Here is a 21,517-nt window from a genome sequence, read left to right on the forward strand (position 1 = left end):
GTATATTAAAATTAAATTAAAAATTTAATTAAAATTATCTAAAGCACTTAGTAATTTTTTAAAAGAAATATCTTAAGCACTTTTCTTTAAACAAAGGAAATAAATTATGGGTGCATGTAATAGTCAACAGTCAAGTAACAAAAAAAGTTTTAATTAGGCATAGTAAAATGATTTTATATTATGTAAATTAAACTCTCTATTATATATATTTTGCATAATAAAACTTTAATATGATAGGAAAAGCAAAAATATTATGTGTTGAGCTATTTTTGGCATTTTCTGATTTTCTAAAAGATGATGTTAGAGCGTTAAACAAAAATATTATTTTTTCTTTGTTAAAAGGGTATTTTTTTTTTCAAAATCTAAAATAGCAGAAACAAACCTTCTTAAATAAGAATTGCTAAGTATAATTCTCTAATATTTGTCCCAAATCACTCTTTTTTTTTTTAAATTAATGAGAGTGAATTTGTAAAGAGAAAGTAATAGCAAGATATAAAACAAAATTTCATGAAAACATAATTTTTATATTCAATATTTGTAAAAGATAAATTAATTTTATCCTGAGAGTTTATATAATTCTAATTTATCTATAACATTTTAGAATTAAACACTAAAAAGATTTCATTTAAATGTAAATTTGAACTGAAATATTAAGATAAAAATTAAAAGAGTGAATAAATCTTATCTTTTTCAATCTTAAGATTAATAATTTTATAATTCTTAGATTAAAAAAGATAATATTAAAATTTCAAACTCAAAATAAAATTGAAAAAGAGATTGAAAATATATACTTATGAAACATCAATTGTTAATAATAGAATTATAAAGATAAAATAAATGATGAATAATAAAATAATAATTTATAAAATTAAATATAGATTTTAGAATTAGATAATATACAATTACAAAGGACTAATTAATAAATAAAATTAAAGAATTGTTATTTAACAATTATTAAAAAATTTAAAATATATATTTTATTATTAAGGATTATATAAAAATTTAGAAGAATACTTCACTATCTAAAATGATATCATTTTCATACTCATATAGTAGTAACTAAACACATCTCTGTAGATAACGAATTGCTACTTCTTTTTTCTCGAGTCTAATTAGTCTGAAGTTGAAATTTCAAAGACCTAATTTTCATTTACTTCTAATATTGATATCTTCTCTAATATGATTTCAAAGATTTGAATGCAAATCATTCTTTAGGTTGTAGAATAACTTTACGGGTTAATAGTCAAATTAATCATTGACACATAATATGTTTAATTAAACGTTAACTAAATATATTTACGAAAATCTATCAATTTAGTCATTAGGTCATATTAAGAATATGATTTTTGTAATGGGAAAAAATGATTAAATTAATAAATTTTCATAAATATATTTAATCAATATCCAATTAGACATATTAGGTATTATATATGTTATCAATTAACGTTTTATAACATCAATATTTGAAAAGAATTATTAATAGAGTGACTGAAGGACAAATATAATTAATTTGCAACGACCAATTTAATTGAAAAAATCTTTTAGAGATGAATTTGAAAAATATCTTATCTTTTAGAGACGAATTTGGCTATTAACTTATACCTTTACCATTGGGACGAATTTGGCTATTAACTTATACCTTTACCATTGTGCCAGCACCCTTTTGTTTTCTTATCATTGCTAGTAAAAAAGTTATGAACCTTCAATTGTTAAAGCCTCGGGTTTTAGGTTCACAAATGTTATGTTCCTTTTATGCGTAATTCCATTACAGAAAGCGAAACCCCATCATTAAGATTCAAGAGAAACTAGCTGCATTTTGCATTACTAAAAGTAATCATTCGTATAATTAACTACAGAATTTGAAGCCTAGTATATAAAGAAAAAACATCACACATTAAAATACTTAACTTTCTAGATCCACATTGCTTCTAGAAATTGCAATGATTTGAAAGGCTACATAGAATCTGTGACAAATAATAATCGGATGTGTCACTACTTCAAGTAATCTCTCTTTCAGGATAAGCACTCCTTTATAAGGGGCTTGAACTTGTGATGGGGTGCAAGGATAATCGTACATTCAACCTTAAAACAATCTGATCTTATAAAGGCCAATCCTCAGGGAATTATATTTTTAATAACAGGAAATCATCACCTGCAAAATCAGAATTTATGTTAGTATAAACAATAAAATATGTAAGCATTTTCACTCTAAAATAGATGAAACATATAGCAAGTAATGTGGTTGTTTAGAGTATTTATATTTGAATAATTTGTTGCTTTGCTAGAAGACTTTGGTAATTTGAAACTTGTTTGGATTTGTGCTTGAAGTTTTCTCACAATCTGAATTTGTAACATCATGGATTACTCTACCAATGAAATAACAAATAATTTGCACATTTCTTTTGTAGGATATTTTAGACAATATGTAAAAACTTTGCTTCTGCATCCTTTTGATGGTTCCAGAAACATGTGTCACTTTTTATTGCATGCTTCTTAGTATTTCTTATTAGTAAGAGAGAAAGGATTAAGAAAGGATTCTTAATCATCTATATTATCAAAAAACGCAAAATGAGTAAAAATATGAATAATTTCTTACCATTCTTGCTATTCACGAAATGGTGTGAGATCAATGTTGAATTTTTTCTTCCCTTTGCTTACCCTCTACAATATGTCAGAAGAGTCAATCACATATAAAAGTTCAGAACTCAAATGCAAAACAAAATACACAAAAAATCTTTCACCTGCTAAAAGGTAAATAAATGCATAATCACTTCAATTTTCTATTTTAATAAAAAAAGAATTTCATTAATATGAGGAAAAGGATAATAAAAATTGGAGGATAAGGGATACCCAAATACAAAAAGCAAAAACAATAATTACTTTGAAAATATTCAGTAATTTTACTTGTCCATTTCTTTTGTTAGAGGAAGTATGGAATAAAAAGTAGGAAATGAAAAGGGAATTCAAATTTTAAGTTCTTCCCTCAATCTATTGATTTTTTATATTAGCATGACACATGCAAAATCATACACTCATAAAACAATTTTATGAGTCAAATGCCAATACTTTCTGCTGCAAGTACCACCCTTTTTATTAGGGGGCAAAAATACAATCATGAGTTTCAAGAAACAACTTACAGCAATAGCTACAAGCTCTTCAAGTAACTCCTCCAAGTGGCGTAAAGGCTGTCAAATAAGGAGATAATACATATAGTTCATTAATATTCAGAAGCATCGAAGAAAAAGTAAATGTTGGCAAAATGATGTCCTGTAAATTTGAATGATTTTGACAAGTAACAACTCACCCACTGTGTTGGACCATCAACAGGTGCATTCAGTGGATCATCATGTACCTAAAGAACCAAGAAGGCATTTAGAAGTTGTTTGATGAACAAACTAAATACAAGCCTTAAAGTTTACCCTGAACTACTTTCTTTTAATAATAATCCCAGTAAGACCCCCCTAAAAAATAGTACTAATATTTGTACCTCCATGAAAATCCCATCCACTCCTACAGCAACTGCAGTTCTTGCAATGCAAGGTATTAGTTCTCGAAGACCTCCACTTGCAACACCACCGCCATCCAACTAGACATGAAAGCAGAATGTTAAAAGCTGGAACTAAAGAAATCTGGTATGATAGTTGGGTTCACAGTAGAAACAGATCTTGTGTGACTCCAGTGTTCAAATGTAAAAAAAGAAAGGTAACATGAGGCAGGTGTACTGAATACACAATGATCCTCATGAATCAACAATGCATAGAAGCCAATGAACTTTTGACATCATGAATCTGAAAAGAGCACTTTGCTCTATAATACAGTTAGTGAAATTAAACAAGGAACACTTTCGCATATAAAGCATTTACATAACATTAAATACTGGGGAGAACAAGTAGAATGCAAGGAGAAAAAGATATTCATATGAGACAACTGTTGTGTTGCAAAATACAAACTACTAAAAGTCCAACTACAAACCCACCTTCTTTCCAGCAGGCTGTTGCAGTGAGTGTGTTATATCAGCTACCTGGGATAAACATTGAATAAATATTTGAGTTCTCCAGGGGAAAATGGCATAAAAAGGCAGTGGCAAGAAACTTCACCATGACCCAAATATTAATATAATGGCGAAAGACCCTGTGATGAGTAGTTCTCTAGAGTTACGGCAAAAGGAATAATGAAGTCAATCTTATTCTCATAAATTGGAAAATGCATTCCGTCTGGTTTTCTTCTTAGTTTATTCGCATATTGAACATATAAAAATATTATTCCTTGGGGATGATGTGAACAAAACACTCCAGTATCATTGACAAAAATATCAACAGGAAAAGCGGAAAAAAAATTACGAAAGAAGATTGGAGAGCGCCATCTGTGCATGTTAGGTAATGTAATTACGTCAAGGAAAACAATTTGGGGGATTATGAAATCATCGTTCTTCTAAGATATAGAGAGGGAAGTGATGCAGCTTAGAGTTGGTCTTTAAAGCAACTTTGACCATATTAACATGTGCCAGTCTGGCTGATTTTGTTCACATGGATTCATCCTATTTAATGAAGTGTAATTCTATCATCAAATAAATGGTTCAGAAAGGGAGATACCTTTCTCCCTAACATATTATAACCTTCCATTGAATAAGAAAGCATAGAAAGATTCAAATAGTTCATCTTAATGAGAAGCATATAATAAAACAAATATTAACTTACAATAGGGCAATTGGCTTCTCTCATCCACTCCAGGTTACGTGGATCAACAATCAAATCATCTATATAAAAAGGCAACGAATTTAATCAATTCTGGGTTTTGAAAATAGAATGATAGAGGACAATCAATTGCAGTGCTGACATTCTTTGAGCAAAGTTAAACCTCAAATGCATGTTAAAAATTTTGATTATAGGAGGGAATGTGCTATGGATCACTTAAATAGAAAAATATAGATTCAAATTAAATCATATAAGTGAAAAGAACACAAGATTAAAATGAAACTAGAACATGTGGAAACAGAAAGCAATTCATGATATTGAACGGTTTCAAAGAATAACATCATCCAAAAGCATATAGAAGACCTCATAATAGATGTTATAACTCACTGTATCCAAACATAGTTCCTCTCTCACAAACCATAACATTAGGATTTCCAGCCAACCGAACCTTCTCTGCTGAATTTGCCATGACCTATTTATATGAACATTATAAAACATGAGAATACTAAAAGACAGCGAATATTTACTGAGCTTAAGTAATTGTTGATTATTAAAACTTGCAACATAGCGGGACAGCATACTCACGGAAGGAGCACAAAACTGGCCCTTCTTGATGTGGACAATTTTCCCAGTTTTGGCTGCAGCAACTAGAAGATCTGTCTGTCATTAGAGGCAAAACACAAAAAAAGAATTGATGTGATCACATCTACTTAAGTTTATATCCATCCAATTGATACTAAAATTTGATGTAAAGAATATTTACTTGACGGCATAAGAATGCTGGAATTTGAATGATATCTGCAACTCTGCCGACTGCTTCACACTGCCAAAGAAAAGATAAATCTGTTAAAGGTAGATCAGGATCCAAAATTGAAGACAACATTTTGACAAGCCTGGATCGTGTGCCAAATAATGACATTACCATAATACTTGTATAATTCCCGAAGGCTAAATTTAGTAAAAGTAAAACATGTTACCTGGATGGACTCATGCACATCTGTTACTATAGGGAGGTCATATGCTACTTTAACCTTCTCAAGTATCTGAAATTATAACATAACAAAATTAAAGGAAGAAATAGTTCAACTACACAAAATAGCTTTGCTATTATATGGAATTCAGCAATTACACCTGTTTTCAAACAAGTGTTCCTACTGTAATCCTCAAAATGCAAATGACAAAAGCAATATATCATAATAAAAAGTAATAGAATCATAACCTTCAATCCCTCAACCATCCCTGGGCCACGAAAAGATTTTGATGATGTTCTGTTAGCCTTATCAAAGCTTGATTTGAAAACCAATGGGATGCCAACTCTGAAAGACACACATACTCTTTATCAACAAAGATACAAACCATCTGCCCGACATTATATTTTACAAATTTAATTTTGATTCCTTGTCACGTGAAGGTCCTTTCCCTCTCATCCATATCATGTGTTGTGTTAGTTTTACTGACCAACATCACTCTTAGAATTACATAGGTTCGATATCTCAGCCCACAGTGCCTGTAACGAGTGCAAACTCCTATACTAGATGCAATTCTGGGAAACAATAAGTAAAAGAGTTCCGCATTTCAAGTAGTTGCCATTATAGCGAAACTTTTTAAATTACACAAAGTTAGAGCATGTGTATTAGGAAAGAAAAAGGGATTTAACTTCACACAAAATACTACAAAGAATTTAGCTGCAAACCCACAGGGATGATTGTCATGATTATACTTATTGAACTACTGACAATTTTTGTATAATTCAACTTAGGCGCTACAGTTATTCCCTATTGGATTTCAATCAAATCAGCTTCAATCTTTTAACCATGAAACCAAAAGATGAAAAAGTTCCTTAATAGAGAACAATAGCATACTTAGATGTAATAGTCTTTATGTGCTTAGCCATCTTCATAATGTGTTCCTCTGATTCAATCACATTAGGACCCGCTAACAGGAAGAACGGTTCTGCAGCCTGTTAACACATTCACAGAACCACAACACATAAAAAAAAGGGAAGGGGAGATTTTGATCGTGACCCAAGAAAATTCATAGTCAAGAAACACAAAATCTGAGAGAAATCACGAACCTTGAGCTGGCTATACAGCATTGACGGTGGATCCATCTTTTTTTTCTTCCGAAGCTGTACACAAAAAGGGACAAAGTATGAGAAATTTGATGGATTCAGCAAAGGTGTATGAATTCTGATGCGTTAAGATGCTACATTGTGTAAAATAACATCGAGCTCAGTAAAGTTTGAGACAGTACCTTTTTTTTATTAATTCCGAATCTAAACGCAGATGAAGAGAAGAGGGAAGATAGAAGATAGAGTGAGATCTGTGTTTAGCGTAAGAGTGAGATCTGTGTTTAGTGTAAGAGTGAGCACCTTGATTGATGAAGAATGGAATCGTTCACTGCAAAAGAATGAAAAAGAAATGGCTAGATAATTCTGTGTAGTTGTCGGGGGAGAACTAGTTTCAATTGTTTGTTACTCGCTAAGCAGCTAAAATCTTAACAAAATTTAAATGATAGATTATTTGATGTAATAGAGATTCAATAAAATTTAGTGGATCGAAAAGTAAAGTCGAGATTTTAATTATTATCAAAGTTGCAAAAACCGAATCGGTCAATAAACCGATCAAATGATGGGTTTAATAGTTCAATAGTCTAACCAGATTCAAACCATAATCGAACCGGTTTAATTAAATATAAAATAAAATTTAATATTTGATAATTTCAATATTTCATATAATAACTCTTCTTTCTTGTTTATACTTCGCTCACTCACTACAATCCCATGCACAGGCAGTGAGAAAAGGCTACAAAACACAAACACAACCAAACAATCAATCTTGCAACAAACAAAACAGAACAAGTAAACACAAAAAAAAAAAAAAAAAAAAAAAAAAACTAAAACTAAAAACAAAATTCAGAGCACTATGAGAAACAAAAATAAGTAGCATGATCGCTCTATCTGTACCTGCTCATCTTCATATATTCATCATATGAACACCTATCCCTGCCTCGAAACAATCAAATGCCCTCCCTGGCCATGACCAACTAAAATTCCAAGCCTCAATAATCCCCCCCCCCCACAACAAACAATACCCACGTTACATTACATGAGAAAAAAAAAAAGATGATGCAAGTCTCATCTATCAAAAAGGAAAGAGCCAAAAATACCAAAACAGAGAACAGACAAATGGAGATCGGTCAAAATATACTCAGATGTCCAAAGAGAAAAAAAAAACTAATGATGATGTTGTTAATGAGTCGCTCACTTAGTTTGTGGTTCCTTCTGGTCACAAGTTCAAAATCTCTTAAAGCAATTAAATTTTTAGTTGGTGAAAACTTTAGTACAGAAATGTCTCGCTAATACAATTTGCAAAATAGTTCAGTCGTTAAATAATATTCAATCTCTATCATGAAATGAATTTGAATTCTTCAAAATTGAATCTATGAATCATACAAGTCTAGAAATTATAGGGTAGATTGCATTATTGCAAGTGACATAGACATTAATTATGACCCAAAAATTTTCTGTGATGTGTTTCTCTAATATGCTATGAACTGAAGTTTGAATCGAGAAAATAGAATTATAGAATAACCTGTTAGGTAAAACTGAAGAATAACATTGGATTTATCAAAACCAAATGAAACTTAGGGCTAGTAATCCTATCTTTACACCTACATCAAACACCTTAATGAAACTGAAGAAGCAGTGGAGGCTTACACGGTGAGAGAGAGAGAGAGAGAGAGAGAGAGAGAGAGCTTGAACAGAGAGAGACGACGAGGATAGAACGAACGTGAGCGACGCCGGAAAGAGGACCGCAACGGAGCTGAGGTGCGCCGGCGATAAGAGAACGAACGTGAGCGGGGGTTCTGTGAAGGTGAGCGACGTCAACGGGAGAAGTGGGAGGCTAGGGTGAGGCTAATCCAGCGGCGACTTGAGGGTTCTGTGGCAATGCCAGCGGCGACGACAGCCTCTGCGCGACGGAGAATAGTTCGGCGATGGAGAAGGTGGGGGTGAGAGGCTGCCAGGGCAATGTCTCTCTTCTTATGTATGGGGCTATGGATGACATTCACAGATTCACTAATAGTGGGTTCGGGACTTCGGGTCAGACTGGTTAAGCGTGGGTTCGACCGGTTTTTTATTTACTAAATAATTTTTCATCTCAGCAAAATTAACTAAAAGATTGGTTTTAATTAATTCAGTTGAACGAACTGGTCCAATTCAATTTTTAGAACTTAGTTATTATATTATGCTTGTTATCATGAATTATGATTTTAGAAATTTTTTTTTTGTTTTTTACTCTTTTCAATTAGAGGCCATAAATGGTTTTTTTTTTTTTCCTTCGATTTTTTATGATATTTCTTATAGTTAAGAATTTGTTGTTATTAATTAATAAATTATTGCATGTATAAAATAAAATTTAAACTCCCAATGCTTATTTAAACAGACGAGTGATTTAATCATATGACCAACCCAAGTTGACTAGAAACCACGAATGTTTCCCAGAGTTATTTAATGATTTGCAAGGCGTTGAAATCAAACCCTTAGACATTGAATTGCTACAAATGTAGCAATTTTTTTTTTATCTAAACATCATATGCAAATAAGAAGAATATTCAACAATCAAATTCCAAGTCTTCCATTTTTTTTCTTGTTGCTTTTCTCAACTATTAACATTCTAGTTAAATCTCTCCTATCTCATTGACTCATTCATTTCAATCTCATTACATTAGGTTAAAACAAATTATAAAAAAAAAAGTATGTTAAAGAAACCATTTTGCATTAAGTTTATACTTTATATTAAAGCTTGTGTTTCAAGACAGCATTTCTGAATCATTTTCTACCATTTATTTGACAGTTCAAAAGTATTATCCCACTACGAGTTTGTACTTTGTAACCAACAGAAGGGTACAAGCAACAACTATGAATGAAACTAGCCGTGTAATGTACAACAAATACTTAGTTAGCTATATCAACAAATGAGCAAATAAATTAAGCCAAAGAATCATATTCAGTATAATTTACTTTTCTACATAGCCTATTATGGAGAGCCCCAAAAACTAGGCATCAACAACACGGACAAATTAGGCTTAGGCACACGAGAATCAAACAACAAATTTTTCCACCCATGACTTCAAATCAACCTTGCGCAACTCTGGAATTACAGGAGTTGCCAATCATCCTCATTGTTGCCTGCTTCGTTCGCAACATCCATATCTACGGAATCATCGTCTTGGAATCCAAGGTTGCCACCCGGCCCATTGTTACTAGCGGTTTGCGATAAGAACCTCCAAGACTGAGCTACCGTAAATAATGGGGCGCCATTTGATTCTTCAGCAAGCTTGGAAGCTCGGGAACAGAAGTCGTCGAAATCATCTGACAGCCACCATTAACAAGCAGATTATCAGGGTCAACAGAAAGCTTAGATGTTACCCAAGTTATTTTAAGCCATGAAATTAAGGCAAAGAAACCAGCAAACCTTTGTCTCGGCAGTAAAATCCAATAGCCAAGGATGGGTCAATTGAATCTAGGGGTATGTGCCTGATAACACTGGTAGAAGTTTTGCACAGTGAGACAAAGAATGAAGGAGATAAGAACAAGAAGAAAATCAATACTGGTAATAAGCCTACTTGCTATGGTATGAGGAGGTACTAGTCTCTTGGGATTCCCCATTGATATTGACAACCTGAAAAACATATAAAACATAATAATATAGATAAGTTAAGATTGTCTCTTGACAGAATCATGTGGCTCTTGCCACCTTCAACTCATAACAAGAAAAAGTTATTAATGGAAATCGCCCTGAATCATGGTGCTTTACCCATCAATGAAGCTAAAAGTAAGATTACTGTAAAATTAAAACGTCATGTGAAGGAAGCAAAGCTGATCCACTTGTGTGTGATGAGAAATTCCTAAGAATTGCTTTACCTTTTCTAATTTAGCATAGACGATTACTCATACACACACAACTTTAAAGAATATCAGATTATAATTATCCATAATAATCCAAACCGATTTTGGACAATGATTCATCCTGATTTCATCACTACAATCATGGCAGATTGTGTTTAATTTAACCAAATCATGTTTTGATTGATATAATTTATTGCAAATAGAGATAGATACCTAGATGGTTTCTTGGTTTTTCACTTTTACTTTTTGACTTATCTATTTCTTTTGAAACTAAAGGGCTACTACCTAGGCCGGTTGAGAACATACGACGTACAAGTTTACTAAAACAAAAATGGAAATAAACATGGAGCAACATATACTTAAATTAAGACAGTGCATTAGTATATAACCTATATGACAAGTTCCAACATCCGAATAGTGCAATAAATTAATAAAGTCAGTAAATGGCAATTATTTGTTGAGAATAATGTACCTGCTGAACTTCATGTGGATCAAGGTACAATGCCTTGTCACCCTGAACACCAATAAGATATGTTGAAGCACCTGGTTTACCGCCCAAAATACCAAGGCTCTGAGGGAATTTAAAAATTGATTGCAATAATGGGATATACCTGATAATGGTTTATAGACACAATACATCAGTCATACTGTCATAGTGCTATATTCAAAAAGAAGAGAGTAGACGCAAAACAAATTTCAAATTATATTTTTAGATCTTCGTGTGGCAATGACTTAACATGCAGCCAATTATATAACTGTATTCAGATAAAGGAAGCTCTTTGTTTACAAATTGACACTTCTATAATTCATATAAGAATAAAAATATTTTGTTATGCATTGGAAGTTCCAAAATTTACCATCACATAAAATTATAATAAGTGCCCTTAATAGTAATACCTATTGATTTATAGTCCTATAGAACATTGAAAAAGTTACACACCTTGGATTGATTTTATCAAGTCCAAGAACCAGAGGAACCAATAAAAGCAGAGGCGTCCAAACAAGTTTGCCCCTTGAAAAGTCAGAACATCGTTTGGATGCATCTTCAATGCAGACAACTGGTGCTCCACCACGTTCTCCATCTTCATCTCCAGAGACAACATAAATTGCCATTGGAAGTGGCTGCTCTGCAAGGTTGTCTGTCTCCCTCTGGTTACGAGCTAGAACTTCCCATGTTCGACACATGGCATATGGGCCCACCCATGACCCAACGGCAAGGCCATAATCTTTACCGGCTTGAAGGAGATTGTGAATAGAGAAAGCAGAAGCCTCCGAATCACCAAAACTTTGTAAGATCTCAATATATTCTTTATCCAGTGGCTGCAGATTATGAAAATACATACTTAACCTTTTAGCATTTATATTAAACAAGGAAACACATACAACAAATGAATAGAAAAGTAACAATCTGATTACAAGAAAAACACACTGCAGATCAATCACCTTACCTTATCAATATTTTTCCTCCATGATCTACCTAATTTATGAAAGAGCAATGCCTGTACACAAGGAAGGCCATTTGATGCTGTTAGCTGCTATATTTTGAAAGAGAACACAAACAGAGAAAAAAATTAAATAAATAAATAATAGAAAGCAAGAATTAATATATAGAGTTTTTTTTTTTCCTTCTTTCTGGGATACTACAAGAACTTCTATTAGAATAGAATTGAGATTACAAAAGAGGATAAGCCATCTTCACATCTTCATATACATACAAAAGGTAAATTTAAGACATGAAATCTTAGCTAAATAACAACACATGCTAATCCTTTTAAATATTAGCTAAAGAAGATTATACTAAGGTACAATGTGGCAATAGCTTAGTTAAATACAACCATTGGATAAAAAGCACAATACCTGAGCTACAAGCATCTGGCTGCTCCGAAACATACATCCCCAATTAACATCACTAGTATACTTTGAATCTCCAATAGCATCAAAGCCTATAGATATGTATGTACATTAATATTTGTGAATATAATATCTAACATAAAGAAACATCCTATAAAGCACAGTATATATTTGACAGACCTTTCCGATATGTTACTAAGATTTTTGAAGAAAAATCTTGCTCAAATGCAGCAAACTCGTTTCTAGTATCTACATTTGCAGTTGATTCTTGTTGTGAAATATTATGGCAGACACCCAGAAGCCATATATCACCATCAGAACTTGAAATCTCAGTCCTCCCTGTCCCAAGTACACGTTCTTGAAATCTCCTCATCGAGCCACTGTTAACAACTTTCCACACAGCAGCTGCCCACCCACTATTTCCAAAATAAACTGCTTTCTTTTCAGAAGGCGATGGTTCACTATGCGTTTCAGAGACCAAAACACCAGATGGAAAGAAGCCTGACCACAAGGAAGTGTTAGGATACTTACTTTCACCAGACCCTACTTTCAAAGAAGCAGGCACCTGACTGTTATCTATAGTCTCAACTGAGCTTTTAGAAGAACATGTTGCACCAATGATCCTCTCACAGATACTCTTCAATACCATTATGAAGCCACAGAAAACATGAGTTGGTTCATAGAAAAAAATCGAGTGTAGGCCAATATCTGCAGGTGAAAGGGAAACAGACCTGAAAGGCATCCAAAAACATATGCTTGTAATCATTCAAAACAATTTAGGAATTGAAAGATTCAGCCAAGAAACAATTACAGCTTTCTTTATTGAGCTATTTAAACTATCCAGCAACCAAAATAAAGAATATTTTGAGCCACCACAAACTAGCACAACTAAGTGAACTAACAACATATGTTGTCTCGACTAGCTAAAAAAAACAAAGGAATCAACGAATATTAACATTATCATGCACGACTCATGAAGTATCCCCTAATCATAATCTTGTTGAAAGAGAAATTCAGAAAGTTCAATTCCCCAAATCTACAGAACCATCCTTAACTAAACAAGATAAACGCATTACACATACATAATCGATGCCCAGGATCAATGATGCCATTTCACACATTAAGAATTTCCATAGCACAAAACATGAATCTTCATTGCAAAGGAAAAAAAAAAGAGAAAAACATAAAATATAAAACACAAGGAACAAAACCCAGAAAGGAAATTCGCGCAGAGACATAAATCGAATGGTTTCAGAGCACGCAAATCCAAAATTCATTGAAGATGCTAAAGCAATTGCACGAGTAAATCAACTAACCTTGATAAAAGAAAATTCGAAGGGGATTAAAAAAGTTAACAGAAAATAAGAGGGGGGGGGGGGGGGGGAAGAAAATATTTTTAATTTTTTATACTCCTAGATTAGTTTGATTTTCCTTTTGTGGGAATGAGTTGGAATTGGATGAGAAGAAAGTGAAATTGAAAAAGGAAACCGTACCAGGAGGATCTTGAAGTGTTATAGAGCTATTGGGAGACTTGGTTGAGACTCCACTTCTCTTCTTCTTCTTCTTCTTCCTCTCTACCTCTCTGGCCGTCCCATGTTTTTCTTTCCTCCAACTTCTTTAAGCCTTAAATATGCTTTTTAATTTCTTATAAATATTAAATTAGGATAAATTAGTAATTAAATAAAATAATTTTTAAAATTATCTAAATAATAATTAAAAATTAATTATATTTTGGTTCGGTAACTAATAATTTATATAAAGTACTACCGTATAATTAATTAATTATCATAATTAAACCGGGATTGAATCGACTAAATTACTAAATTATTGATTTAACTGATAAATTATTAATTCAATCCGTTAATTTTATTTTACGTAAATATAAAATAATTAATTTAAAATATGACAAATATAACACTGAATAATTGCATTTGAATTTTAAATTTAAAAATTATGAATAAATCTTAAAAATATGGACAAACCAGTATTTTATGTAGAAATATATTTGTTATAGGTAGAAATATTTTTTTATTTTTAATATTGGATTAACAATGGTATTTTTTTAAATTGTGATATTTTTTTTAAAATGTGAGATGATTTAATATTGGGAGTACAAATTGGATCGTACGATTTTTAATAGATACAAAAATCGGACTGTCCGATTTGTGTATTTGGAATACACAAATGAGACAATTTGATTTGTGTACTCCAAAATTTTTTAATTTTTTTAACACAATTCGATGGGTTCGATTTGTGTACTCCAAACTTTTAAAATTTTTTAAACACAAATCGAAAAGTACGATTTGTGTACTTTCTATAATTTTAAAAAAACACAAAAAATTACCACGTTAAGATATAGTACTCATTTTACTTCTATATTCAAATTTTTTAGTCGATTTTACCTTTGTTTTTTAACTAAAACTATGATTTCTTTTGTGATACACTCACAAAATCAGATATTGACATATTGTTATATATTTTGCAAAAGAAGTACATTCACAAAATTAATAAAAAATCATTAAAAAATTAAAAAAACTCACCTCAAGGACAGAAAGAAAGATAGCATAGAATCTCAACGGAAAGTGAGAGAGGATGTAGCTGATTCAGAATTTTTAAAATTTAAATTTAAATGCTTTAAGGTGTCACGATTTATATTGTACTTTAGTTTATCTTAAAATAATTTATATTTAAATTTTTAAAATTCTATATCCTATAATAATTTATATAAATTAGTTATATGATCGAAATATAACTGATTATTAACGATTGTATTTAGATAATTTTAAAACTCAGTTTATTTAATTACATAATTTGCCCATTAAATTATTTTGTTTTTCTTTGTATTACATTATTTTGTTTTTCTCTATCATTAAGTCAACGTTTAATTTATTTAGTTTTTTATGATATTCTCTAATTTAATCACTCACTAATAAATTGTTATATATATAATAAAATTTAAATTTTTAATATTTATTTAAGTAAATAAACGAATTAGCCACTTGACCAAATTAGTTAAATCAACCCTTAATTTAATTGATGTATTTTTAATTTTATAAGACTATTCCCCGTCCAAAAATATATGCTGCCAGTTGCAAAGAAAAAGAAAGATAAATGGTGAAGGCAAAGGTTAGAAACTAGTAGAGGACATGAAGACATAGCTAAAAATAGAAGCCACCTAAAAGGGAAGGCCCATTTTTGTAAATAACCGAAGGCTTACAAGCAACACCTACGTAACGTGACAGCGTGGCTTTGGAAAATAGTTATCCCATCTAACAAAATCATAAACTAAAACTTATTTAATTGTAATTTACAAAATGATAATTAAATACTCACGTTTTTGTTTTATTGTTTTTTATTCTAGAGCATCATTAGAAAGATATTAAAATGTATAACCTCCTTTTGAAATTAATATAATAATATCCAACTACGTTAATAATTTGAATGTATTAAAAAATATTTTTTCTTAAAAAGTGTTTTAAATTTTTTTTGGATGTCATTTTTTAAAAAAATATTTTTTTTAAAATTTTTTTACAAAAATAAAATAATTTTATGTTTAAATATCTTATGTAAAAATTTTATTTATTTAGAGTATATACCCATTTTGGTCCTCAAAGAATTTTAAACTAGACATTTTAGTCCCCAACTAAAATTAATTACTCGATTGGTCCCTAACAATTAATTCCATCAGTCACTTAGGTCTTTGGCTCCGTCAACTCTAACGGAAGACAAAATGGTCCTGAAAACTCTAACATGGGACAAAATGATCCCTTACAACTCTAATAAGGGACAAAATTATTCTTGACCCTTTTATTCGAAAACGACACTGTTCTTTCCTAATTTTCATCATATCTCGCATAACCCTAACATTCATACTCTCCTTCTTCACCTTCACATTCTTCTTTTCCATCTTTTCCTTTCTCCTCTTTAGCTCCACGATTAAGCCATGGTGTAATTGTCACACGTGTCGCACCTACTTCAACATGTCATGGACCACACACTTCCTAAATCATTGTGACTGGTACATCCACCTCCTCTGCACTTCATCCACCAAAAGCATCCACTTGCACATCTTTGATAACATCACCTCCAACCCCGACAATGTCCACGACATCCTCCAAAGACACTTCAAAATGAAACCGATCAGTTATACAACATCAAATCATGATCATTTTCCTTCCAACTTTTATTCTGCAGAATTATTGGCCTTTTTCATAGATCAGTAAATCATGCATCAAAGATCAACTTCATATGTCTTCTTATTCACCTTAGACTTGATATTTGCACTCATAAATACATCAATTACTCCTATATTATCGATCTTGACAACATCGATTTGTGCATTCTACAACTTCCTCCTTTAACTTCTCTAATACCAACACTCCATTATTAAAGACAATGTTATTTCTACATCTCCATGTGCACCATATTACAGAAAAAAAATAACACCATCCACACTTCTTTCATATCTTTCTATCCATCCACACCTCAAAGCATTCTTTGGTGGTTTCTGGCCAAACCCAAATCACACTCCAATCCACCAAGATTGATCCCCACAACTTCCATATACGATCACATGAAAAAACAAGTGATGTACCGTCTCTAATCTATTCTTACATAAGACACAAAAGGATTCCGCTTCTAGTACAATCTTAAACTTACATAATCTATTTATAGTATTCAATCTTTCTAAAATTACAAACCACATCAGCAACTCAACCCGTGGAGGATTTTCTTTTCTTGTGAACATTAAATTTATAGAGTGTGCATTGTATAATTTGAAGTTACAGTGTTAGACTGTTAGTGTTATGTGAGATATGATGGAAATTGGGAGAGAACAGTGTCGTTTCCGAACAAAGGAGATTAGGGACCATTTTATCCCCTGTTAGAGTTGTCAGGGATTAGAACTAACGGAGTAAAGGACCTAAGTGATTGACGGAGTTAATTGTTAGGAACCAATCGAGTAATTAATTTTAGTTGGAGACTAAAGTGTCCAGAAATTCTTTGAGGACCAAAATAGGTATATACTCTTTTATTTATTATGTAAAAAATATTTTAAAAAAATATATAAATTATAATTTTTTAAAAAATATTTTTAATTTTTTAAATATTTTTATTTTTATTATTAAAAATTTATTAAACACATTAAAAAATAAAAAAATATTTTTTATTAAAAAATATTTTTTTATTAATTAATAGGGTCTAAACAAACACTAAAATTATCTATATAATGGAAAGTTTTGTAATTTTATCCTCAATAAATATATTACACACACGGATAAATATATATATAACAAGTATTCTAAGAATACTTATGAACCAAATTCATTAAAATATTATCATAAAATTATTCAATTTATATGTTTATGTGTCACACCTACCTGACCTAAGACCAATTATTGGGATAATCAACAAGGGCGAGTTTCGTAAATTCATAGGTTGTTGTTCGTTGTACCTCAGTTATTGCCGTTTCTTATCGTGACGGCGTTTTCAATTTGACTTTATTCATCAAAAATCAAATCTCTCTCTCTCTCTCTCTCTCTCTCTCTCTCTCAAACCCCATTATATGTGGCTTCTGAGAAAGGAAGGGTGGAACAAACCAGAAAAGTTTACCCTGAGAGTTTTGATTCCCTCTCTTTTTCTCTTTGAAATTTCCACACCCAGAAGATTTATGGATAACAGGTGCAGATTTGGTTCAGTACAATTCGGTCTCAACGTTAATATCTTCGAACAACGATTTTCTGGTTTTCTTCTTCCTTCGCTTTTTCAACCCTTTGACCGGTTCATTCCTTGGTTACGCTTTCTGAGTTCTGCTCTTCCCAAATAACCTTCAAGTCCTGTTCTTTCACGTCTTTATTGTTAAAACAAGGTGAGTTTTCATCTGGGTTTTTCTTCTTTCAGCTCAATTTTTGCTTTTGTTGTTATATACTTATATTTAGCTTATGCTTTATGTTGGTGTATATATCTTCAATAAGGTTTTTTGAGCATCTCTATTTGGTGCTGTGCTTGCTTTGAATTCTCTATTTTATCTTCAGTTGGTGTAGTTTTACTTGATTGAAGTGCGACTTGAGCTACCTAAAACTATGTCTTGTGATTTGTAATGTGTCATCATACTTGGTTTTACAAAATGTATCACAAATCGGACGCGTCTGATGTAGCCCAATAACTAGATAGAGGGCACAGAGAAACACTTTGGGTATAATCATTAAAAAAATTCGATTTTTCATGGTTTGGGGACACAGCCTTTGTTATTGTTGTTATTGCTGTTATGTGTCTATTTAACATGTTGGCACTTTGAATGATATGAAGGAGGATAGTTACAGATATTGACTTTAGTTGTCTGCAGGACAGGTCTGCAGATTGTGGCTGCCTGAATTCTTCTGCGTCTGCGTTAAGTGTTCGGGCAGCCCCATTCCTTTTAGCAAAGTAGTTTGTGCTTAAATGAACGTTTTGGCCAGAACTTCCCTTAATAAGATGTCACGAGCTAGGGGTCAATCGTCTGGTTGGACAGCTTTTGATCTCAAACAGAAAAAGAAAAATGGTCTTAAATCTGAAATTGATAAGGACTCTTTCCCACCTGTTGGTGCTTCTAATTTAATACGAAATGATGATAAACTGGTTAAGAAGAACCATGTTCTTGCGAAGTCTTTCTCTTCTGTACTTCTTCCTACACAGAATTTCCCCACTCTAAAAGAGGGTGGGAAAAGCCAAACACCAATGACAGGTTCTGATTCTGGTGGAAAATATTGTGCCACTACTGCTCAGGATGATGCTGATTTGGCCATCAAAAAGCTCAAAGGGCAGCATCATTGGGCTGATGATAGCTTGATAGAGGATATCTTAGCCGCGGTTAGTAATGATGTTGATAAGGCTGCAACTTTATTGGAAACAATGGCTTCTGCAGTTAACATTGAAGAATGCAAAGTATCAAGTGATCCTGGAGCAGCTAATTCATATTATGTTCCCTGCAAGGAGAAGATTGATGAGAGTCTAATGTTTGGAAAGGGGACAGATGATATTCCAATCAATTCAAGCGTTGGTCATCTCAAAGATAATGGTACAGACTTTGCAGATAGAAATGCTTCCTCGGATGAAAAGCTTTATGATGATAATGTTAGATGCCAACTGGTCCCCTTGAATTATGTTCCTGTTGAGCCTGAATGGGAAGAGGATGATGTCTACCTTAGCCATCGAAAGGATGCATTAAAGACGATGAGGTATAAATTGTAACTCTTTTTTTTTTTTTTGGCTATAGAAATTCCAGTTTTTCATGTTCTTGTTTTAGACATTCAATCAGATCCAAAAGGTCTAATTAATTTGCGACATCTAATAATTACCTTTTGCTCCTCTTTTTGCTTCTAGATTTACTATTCTATCCTCATATCTTACTAAATAATTATAATCTTCAGTCATAATAGAGATAATAAACGTGTTGGATTTAACTTGTTCAATTGAAAGGATTTCATTTCTGTTTTAGACTCTCATCACGGTCACCAGGCATTAATATATTTTAGCCTATCTTTTAAACAGGCTGGCATCTCGACATTCTAGGGCAGCTGCTAATGCTTTTTTGAGAGGTGATCATTTTTCTGCTCAGCAACATTCAATGAAGGCCCGAGAGGAATGGCATACAGCTGAAGAGCTTAATTCTACGGCAGCCACAAAAATTCTAAATATCAGAAATAGTGAAAACGATATCTCCAGACTGGATTTACATGGTCTACATGCAGCAGAGGCTATTCGAGCTTTGCAAGAACATTTATTAAAAATTGAAAGCCAAGGCTTCTCAACAAAGACTTCAGCCAGTTCAAATGGTGTTAAGGTCAATAATGGGCTTACACATTCAACTCTTGGATCTCTTAATTCTGTGGACAGTGAAAATTCAGATAAACAAGCACCAATAAGGCTTAAATCAGTAGCTTTACATGTCATTACAGGTATGTTACTGTCTTGTACCACCGTGTTGCAGCAGTTTCATTATTTCCTTGACGCCTTTCGATCATTTATTGATTGGAAATGTTATCAATTTTTCTTAACTACAAAACTAGAATTTAAGTTACCCTATGTCCAATTGCTACAGGCGTTGGTAATCATAGCCGAGGACAAGCCGCTCTTCCCACAGCTGTGAGAAGTTTCCTCAGCGAAAACAGGTGAAACATCTTTCCTTTCTGTATTACCCCCTTACCTTTGAGGAATGCAGATGACATTGAAAATGAAGATCGGTGGCCTAGTGCACCGTGACACTCAGAAAATCGAATACCTTGGTTCTTACTAGTTGGTACCTTATTTGCTCATGTTTTGTGTTCTGCAGATACCGGTTTGAGGAGATGAGACCAGGAGTAATCACTGTGTGGCCAAAGTTTCGGCAAAGTTGAGTGCTGAACCCCATTTGAAACATGTTCGTACCATTGATTGCTGTTCTGTTATGACGATCATATATGTGGATATTTTCTGCTATCCTATCATTTATTTCTCAATTCAGATGGTTACTATGTGGGAGTTCAGGATATAACATTCCATTCACCATTTGCTGTAAATACCACTTCATCTGTAACCTGTTCTGGAGCATGTTTGGCAATAAATTACTTTAGAGAAATTAGTGTTTCATAAAACTTTTAATTGTGGGTTGCTTTAGAAGCCAATCAAAATGCAGTCGATGGATTTGCTAAAATATAACCACTTCTTCCTTGTTAGAGATGAAATTATGGTAGATATTTGTTCTCCTTCCTTCTTTGCAGTAAAACAAAAGCAGAGGAAAAAAAAAAGGGAAAGATGGATTTATCTTAGTTCAGTCCTCTAACCTACTTTTAATTCCTAAGGTCTTCACTAATGAATTTTGACCAGTTAAAGCTTGAAAAGTATTTGCATAAATTTGAAGCAGATGCTTACAAATTATTAGAGGTTGCAACAATCATACCAACTAGGATCACTATTTTTTAAGTACTAGTCAGTATTTTGATAGTATATTTACTACTATTATTAATGACAACAGACAACCAGAACCACACTTCACTTCAAAACCAAGTATGTAGATTCAAAAAATCTTAAATGACAAAATGGCAAT

The 21,517-nt window shown here is 32.3% G+C and overlaps 3 protein-coding genes across 10 annotated transcripts; 1 reads left to right on the forward strand and 2 right to left on the reverse strand.

Annotated features, from left to right (window-relative positions):
• Positions 1-1,788: 1,788 nt before the first annotated feature.
• LOC112744355 (2-dehydro-3-deoxyphosphooctonate aldolase) lies at positions 1,789-8,799 on the reverse strand. Of its 3 annotated transcripts, none has more exons than XM_025793956.3 (17): positions 7,660-8,799; positions 7,066-7,093; positions 6,948-6,969; positions 6,769-6,822; positions 6,557-6,654; positions 5,914-6,010; positions 5,672-5,737; positions 5,458-5,517; positions 5,280-5,354; positions 5,082-5,166; positions 4,698-4,756; positions 3,977-4,021; positions 3,488-3,586; positions 3,305-3,352; positions 3,138-3,185; positions 2,597-2,661; positions 1,789-2,152 (listed from the first exon to the last, which is right to left on the reverse strand). In XM_025793956.3, the coding sequence occupies exons 4-16, from the start codon at positions 6,802-6,804 to the stop codon at positions 2,605-2,607; spliced, it is 873 nt and encodes a 290-aa protein (XP_025649741.1). In that variant the 5' UTR covers positions 6,805-6,822; positions 6,948-6,969; positions 7,066-7,093; positions 7,660-8,799; the 3' UTR covers positions 1,789-2,152; positions 2,597-2,604. The 3 variants fall into 3 exon arrangements, with proteins under 3 accessions (XP_025649741.1, XP_025649742.1, XP_072071204.1); XM_025793957.3 differs by having other exon boundaries at positions 8,413-8,765; XM_072215103.1 differs by having other exon boundaries at positions 6,948-7,093; positions 7,660-7,782.
• Positions 8,800-9,517: 718 nt separating this feature from the next.
• On the reverse strand, positions 9,518-14,079 carry LOC112744356 (cysteine protease ATG4). 4 transcript variants are annotated; one of them, XM_025793960.3, is made up of 10 exons: positions 13,950-14,079; positions 12,988-13,187; positions 12,637-12,888; positions 12,463-12,548; positions 12,054-12,104; positions 11,546-11,925; positions 11,078-11,216; positions 10,323-10,378; positions 10,172-10,242; positions 9,518-10,068 (listed from the first exon to the last, which is right to left on the reverse strand). In XM_025793960.3, the coding sequence occupies exons 2-10, from the start codon at positions 13,103-13,105 to the stop codon at positions 9,854-9,856; spliced, it is 1,368 nt and encodes a 455-aa protein (XP_025649745.1). In that variant the 5' UTR covers positions 13,106-13,187; positions 13,950-14,079; the 3' UTR covers positions 9,518-9,853. The 4 variants fall into 4 exon arrangements, with proteins under 4 accessions (XP_025649745.1, XP_072071202.1, XP_072071203.1 ...); XM_072215101.1 differs by having other exon boundaries at positions 12,637-12,872; positions 13,950-14,075; XM_072215102.1 differs by having other exon boundaries at positions 12,637-12,895; positions 13,950-14,075.
• Positions 14,080-17,841: 3,762 nt separating this feature from the next.
• Positions 17,842-21,049, forward strand: LOC112744357 (uncharacterized). 3 transcript variants are annotated; one of them, XM_025793963.3, is made up of 5 exons: positions 17,842-18,322; positions 18,800-19,670; positions 19,984-20,390; positions 20,534-20,603; positions 20,765-21,049. In XM_025793963.3, the coding sequence occupies exons 2-5, from the start codon at positions 18,895-18,897 to the stop codon at positions 20,826-20,828; spliced, it is 1,317 nt and encodes a 438-aa protein (XP_025649748.1). In that variant the 5' UTR covers positions 17,842-18,322; positions 18,800-18,894; the 3' UTR covers positions 20,829-21,049. The 3 variants fall into 3 exon arrangements, with proteins under 3 accessions (XP_025649748.1, XP_025649749.1, XP_025649750.1); XM_025793964.3 differs by having other exon boundaries at positions 17,912-18,322; positions 18,790-19,670; XM_025793965.3 differs by having other exon boundaries at positions 17,934-18,322; positions 18,805-19,670.
• The last annotated feature ends 468 nt before the right edge of the window (positions 21,050-21,517 follow it).

Source organism: Arachis hypogaea, chromosome 14 (genome assembly GCF_003086295.3).
Source record: "Arachis hypogaea cultivar Tifrunner chromosome 14, arahy.Tifrunner.gnm2.J5K5, whole genome shotgun sequence".
Lineage (NCBI taxonomy): Eukaryota > Viridiplantae > Streptophyta > Magnoliopsida > Fabales > Fabaceae > Arachis > Arachis hypogaea.

Excerpts from the sequence above, each read along its gene's own strand:
- LOC112744356 (XM_025793958.3), bottom strand. The coding sequence starts at position 13,105 with ATGGTATTGAAGAGTATCTGTGAGAGGATCATTGGTGCAACATGTTCT. Across the intron at positions 10,379-11,077 it reads ATCCACATGAAGTTCAGCAG|GTTGTCAATATCAATGGGGA; the intron begins GTACATTATTCT and ends TATGTTTTTCAG. Across the intron at positions 10,243-10,322 it reads ACCTCCTCATACCATAGCAA|TGTTATCAGGCACATACCCC; the intron begins GTAGGCTTATTA and ends AACTTCTACCAG.
- LOC112744357 (XM_025793963.3), top strand. The coding sequence starts at position 18,895 with ATGAACGTTTTGGCCAGAACTTCCCTTAATAAGATGTCACGAGCTAGG. Across the intron at positions 19,671-19,983 it reads GATGCATTAAAGACGATGAG|GCTGGCATCTCGACATTCTA; the intron begins GTATAAATTGTA and ends TCTTTTAAACAG. Across the intron at positions 20,391-20,533 it reads AGCTTTACATGTCATTACAG|GCGTTGGTAATCATAGCCGA; the intron begins GTATGTTACTGT and ends CAATTGCTACAG.
- LOC112744355 (XM_025793956.3), bottom strand. The coding sequence starts at position 6,804 with ATGGATCCACCGTCAATGCTGTATAGCCAGCTCAAG. Across the intron at positions 6,655-6,768 it reads TGCTGTATAGCCAGCTCAAG|GCTGCAGAACCGTTCTTCCT; the intron begins GTTCGTGATTTC and ends ATGTGTTAACAG. Across the intron at positions 4,022-4,697 it reads GAGAAGCCAATTGCCCTATT|GTAGCTGATATAACACACTC; the intron begins GTAAGTTAATAT and ends TGTTTATCCCAG.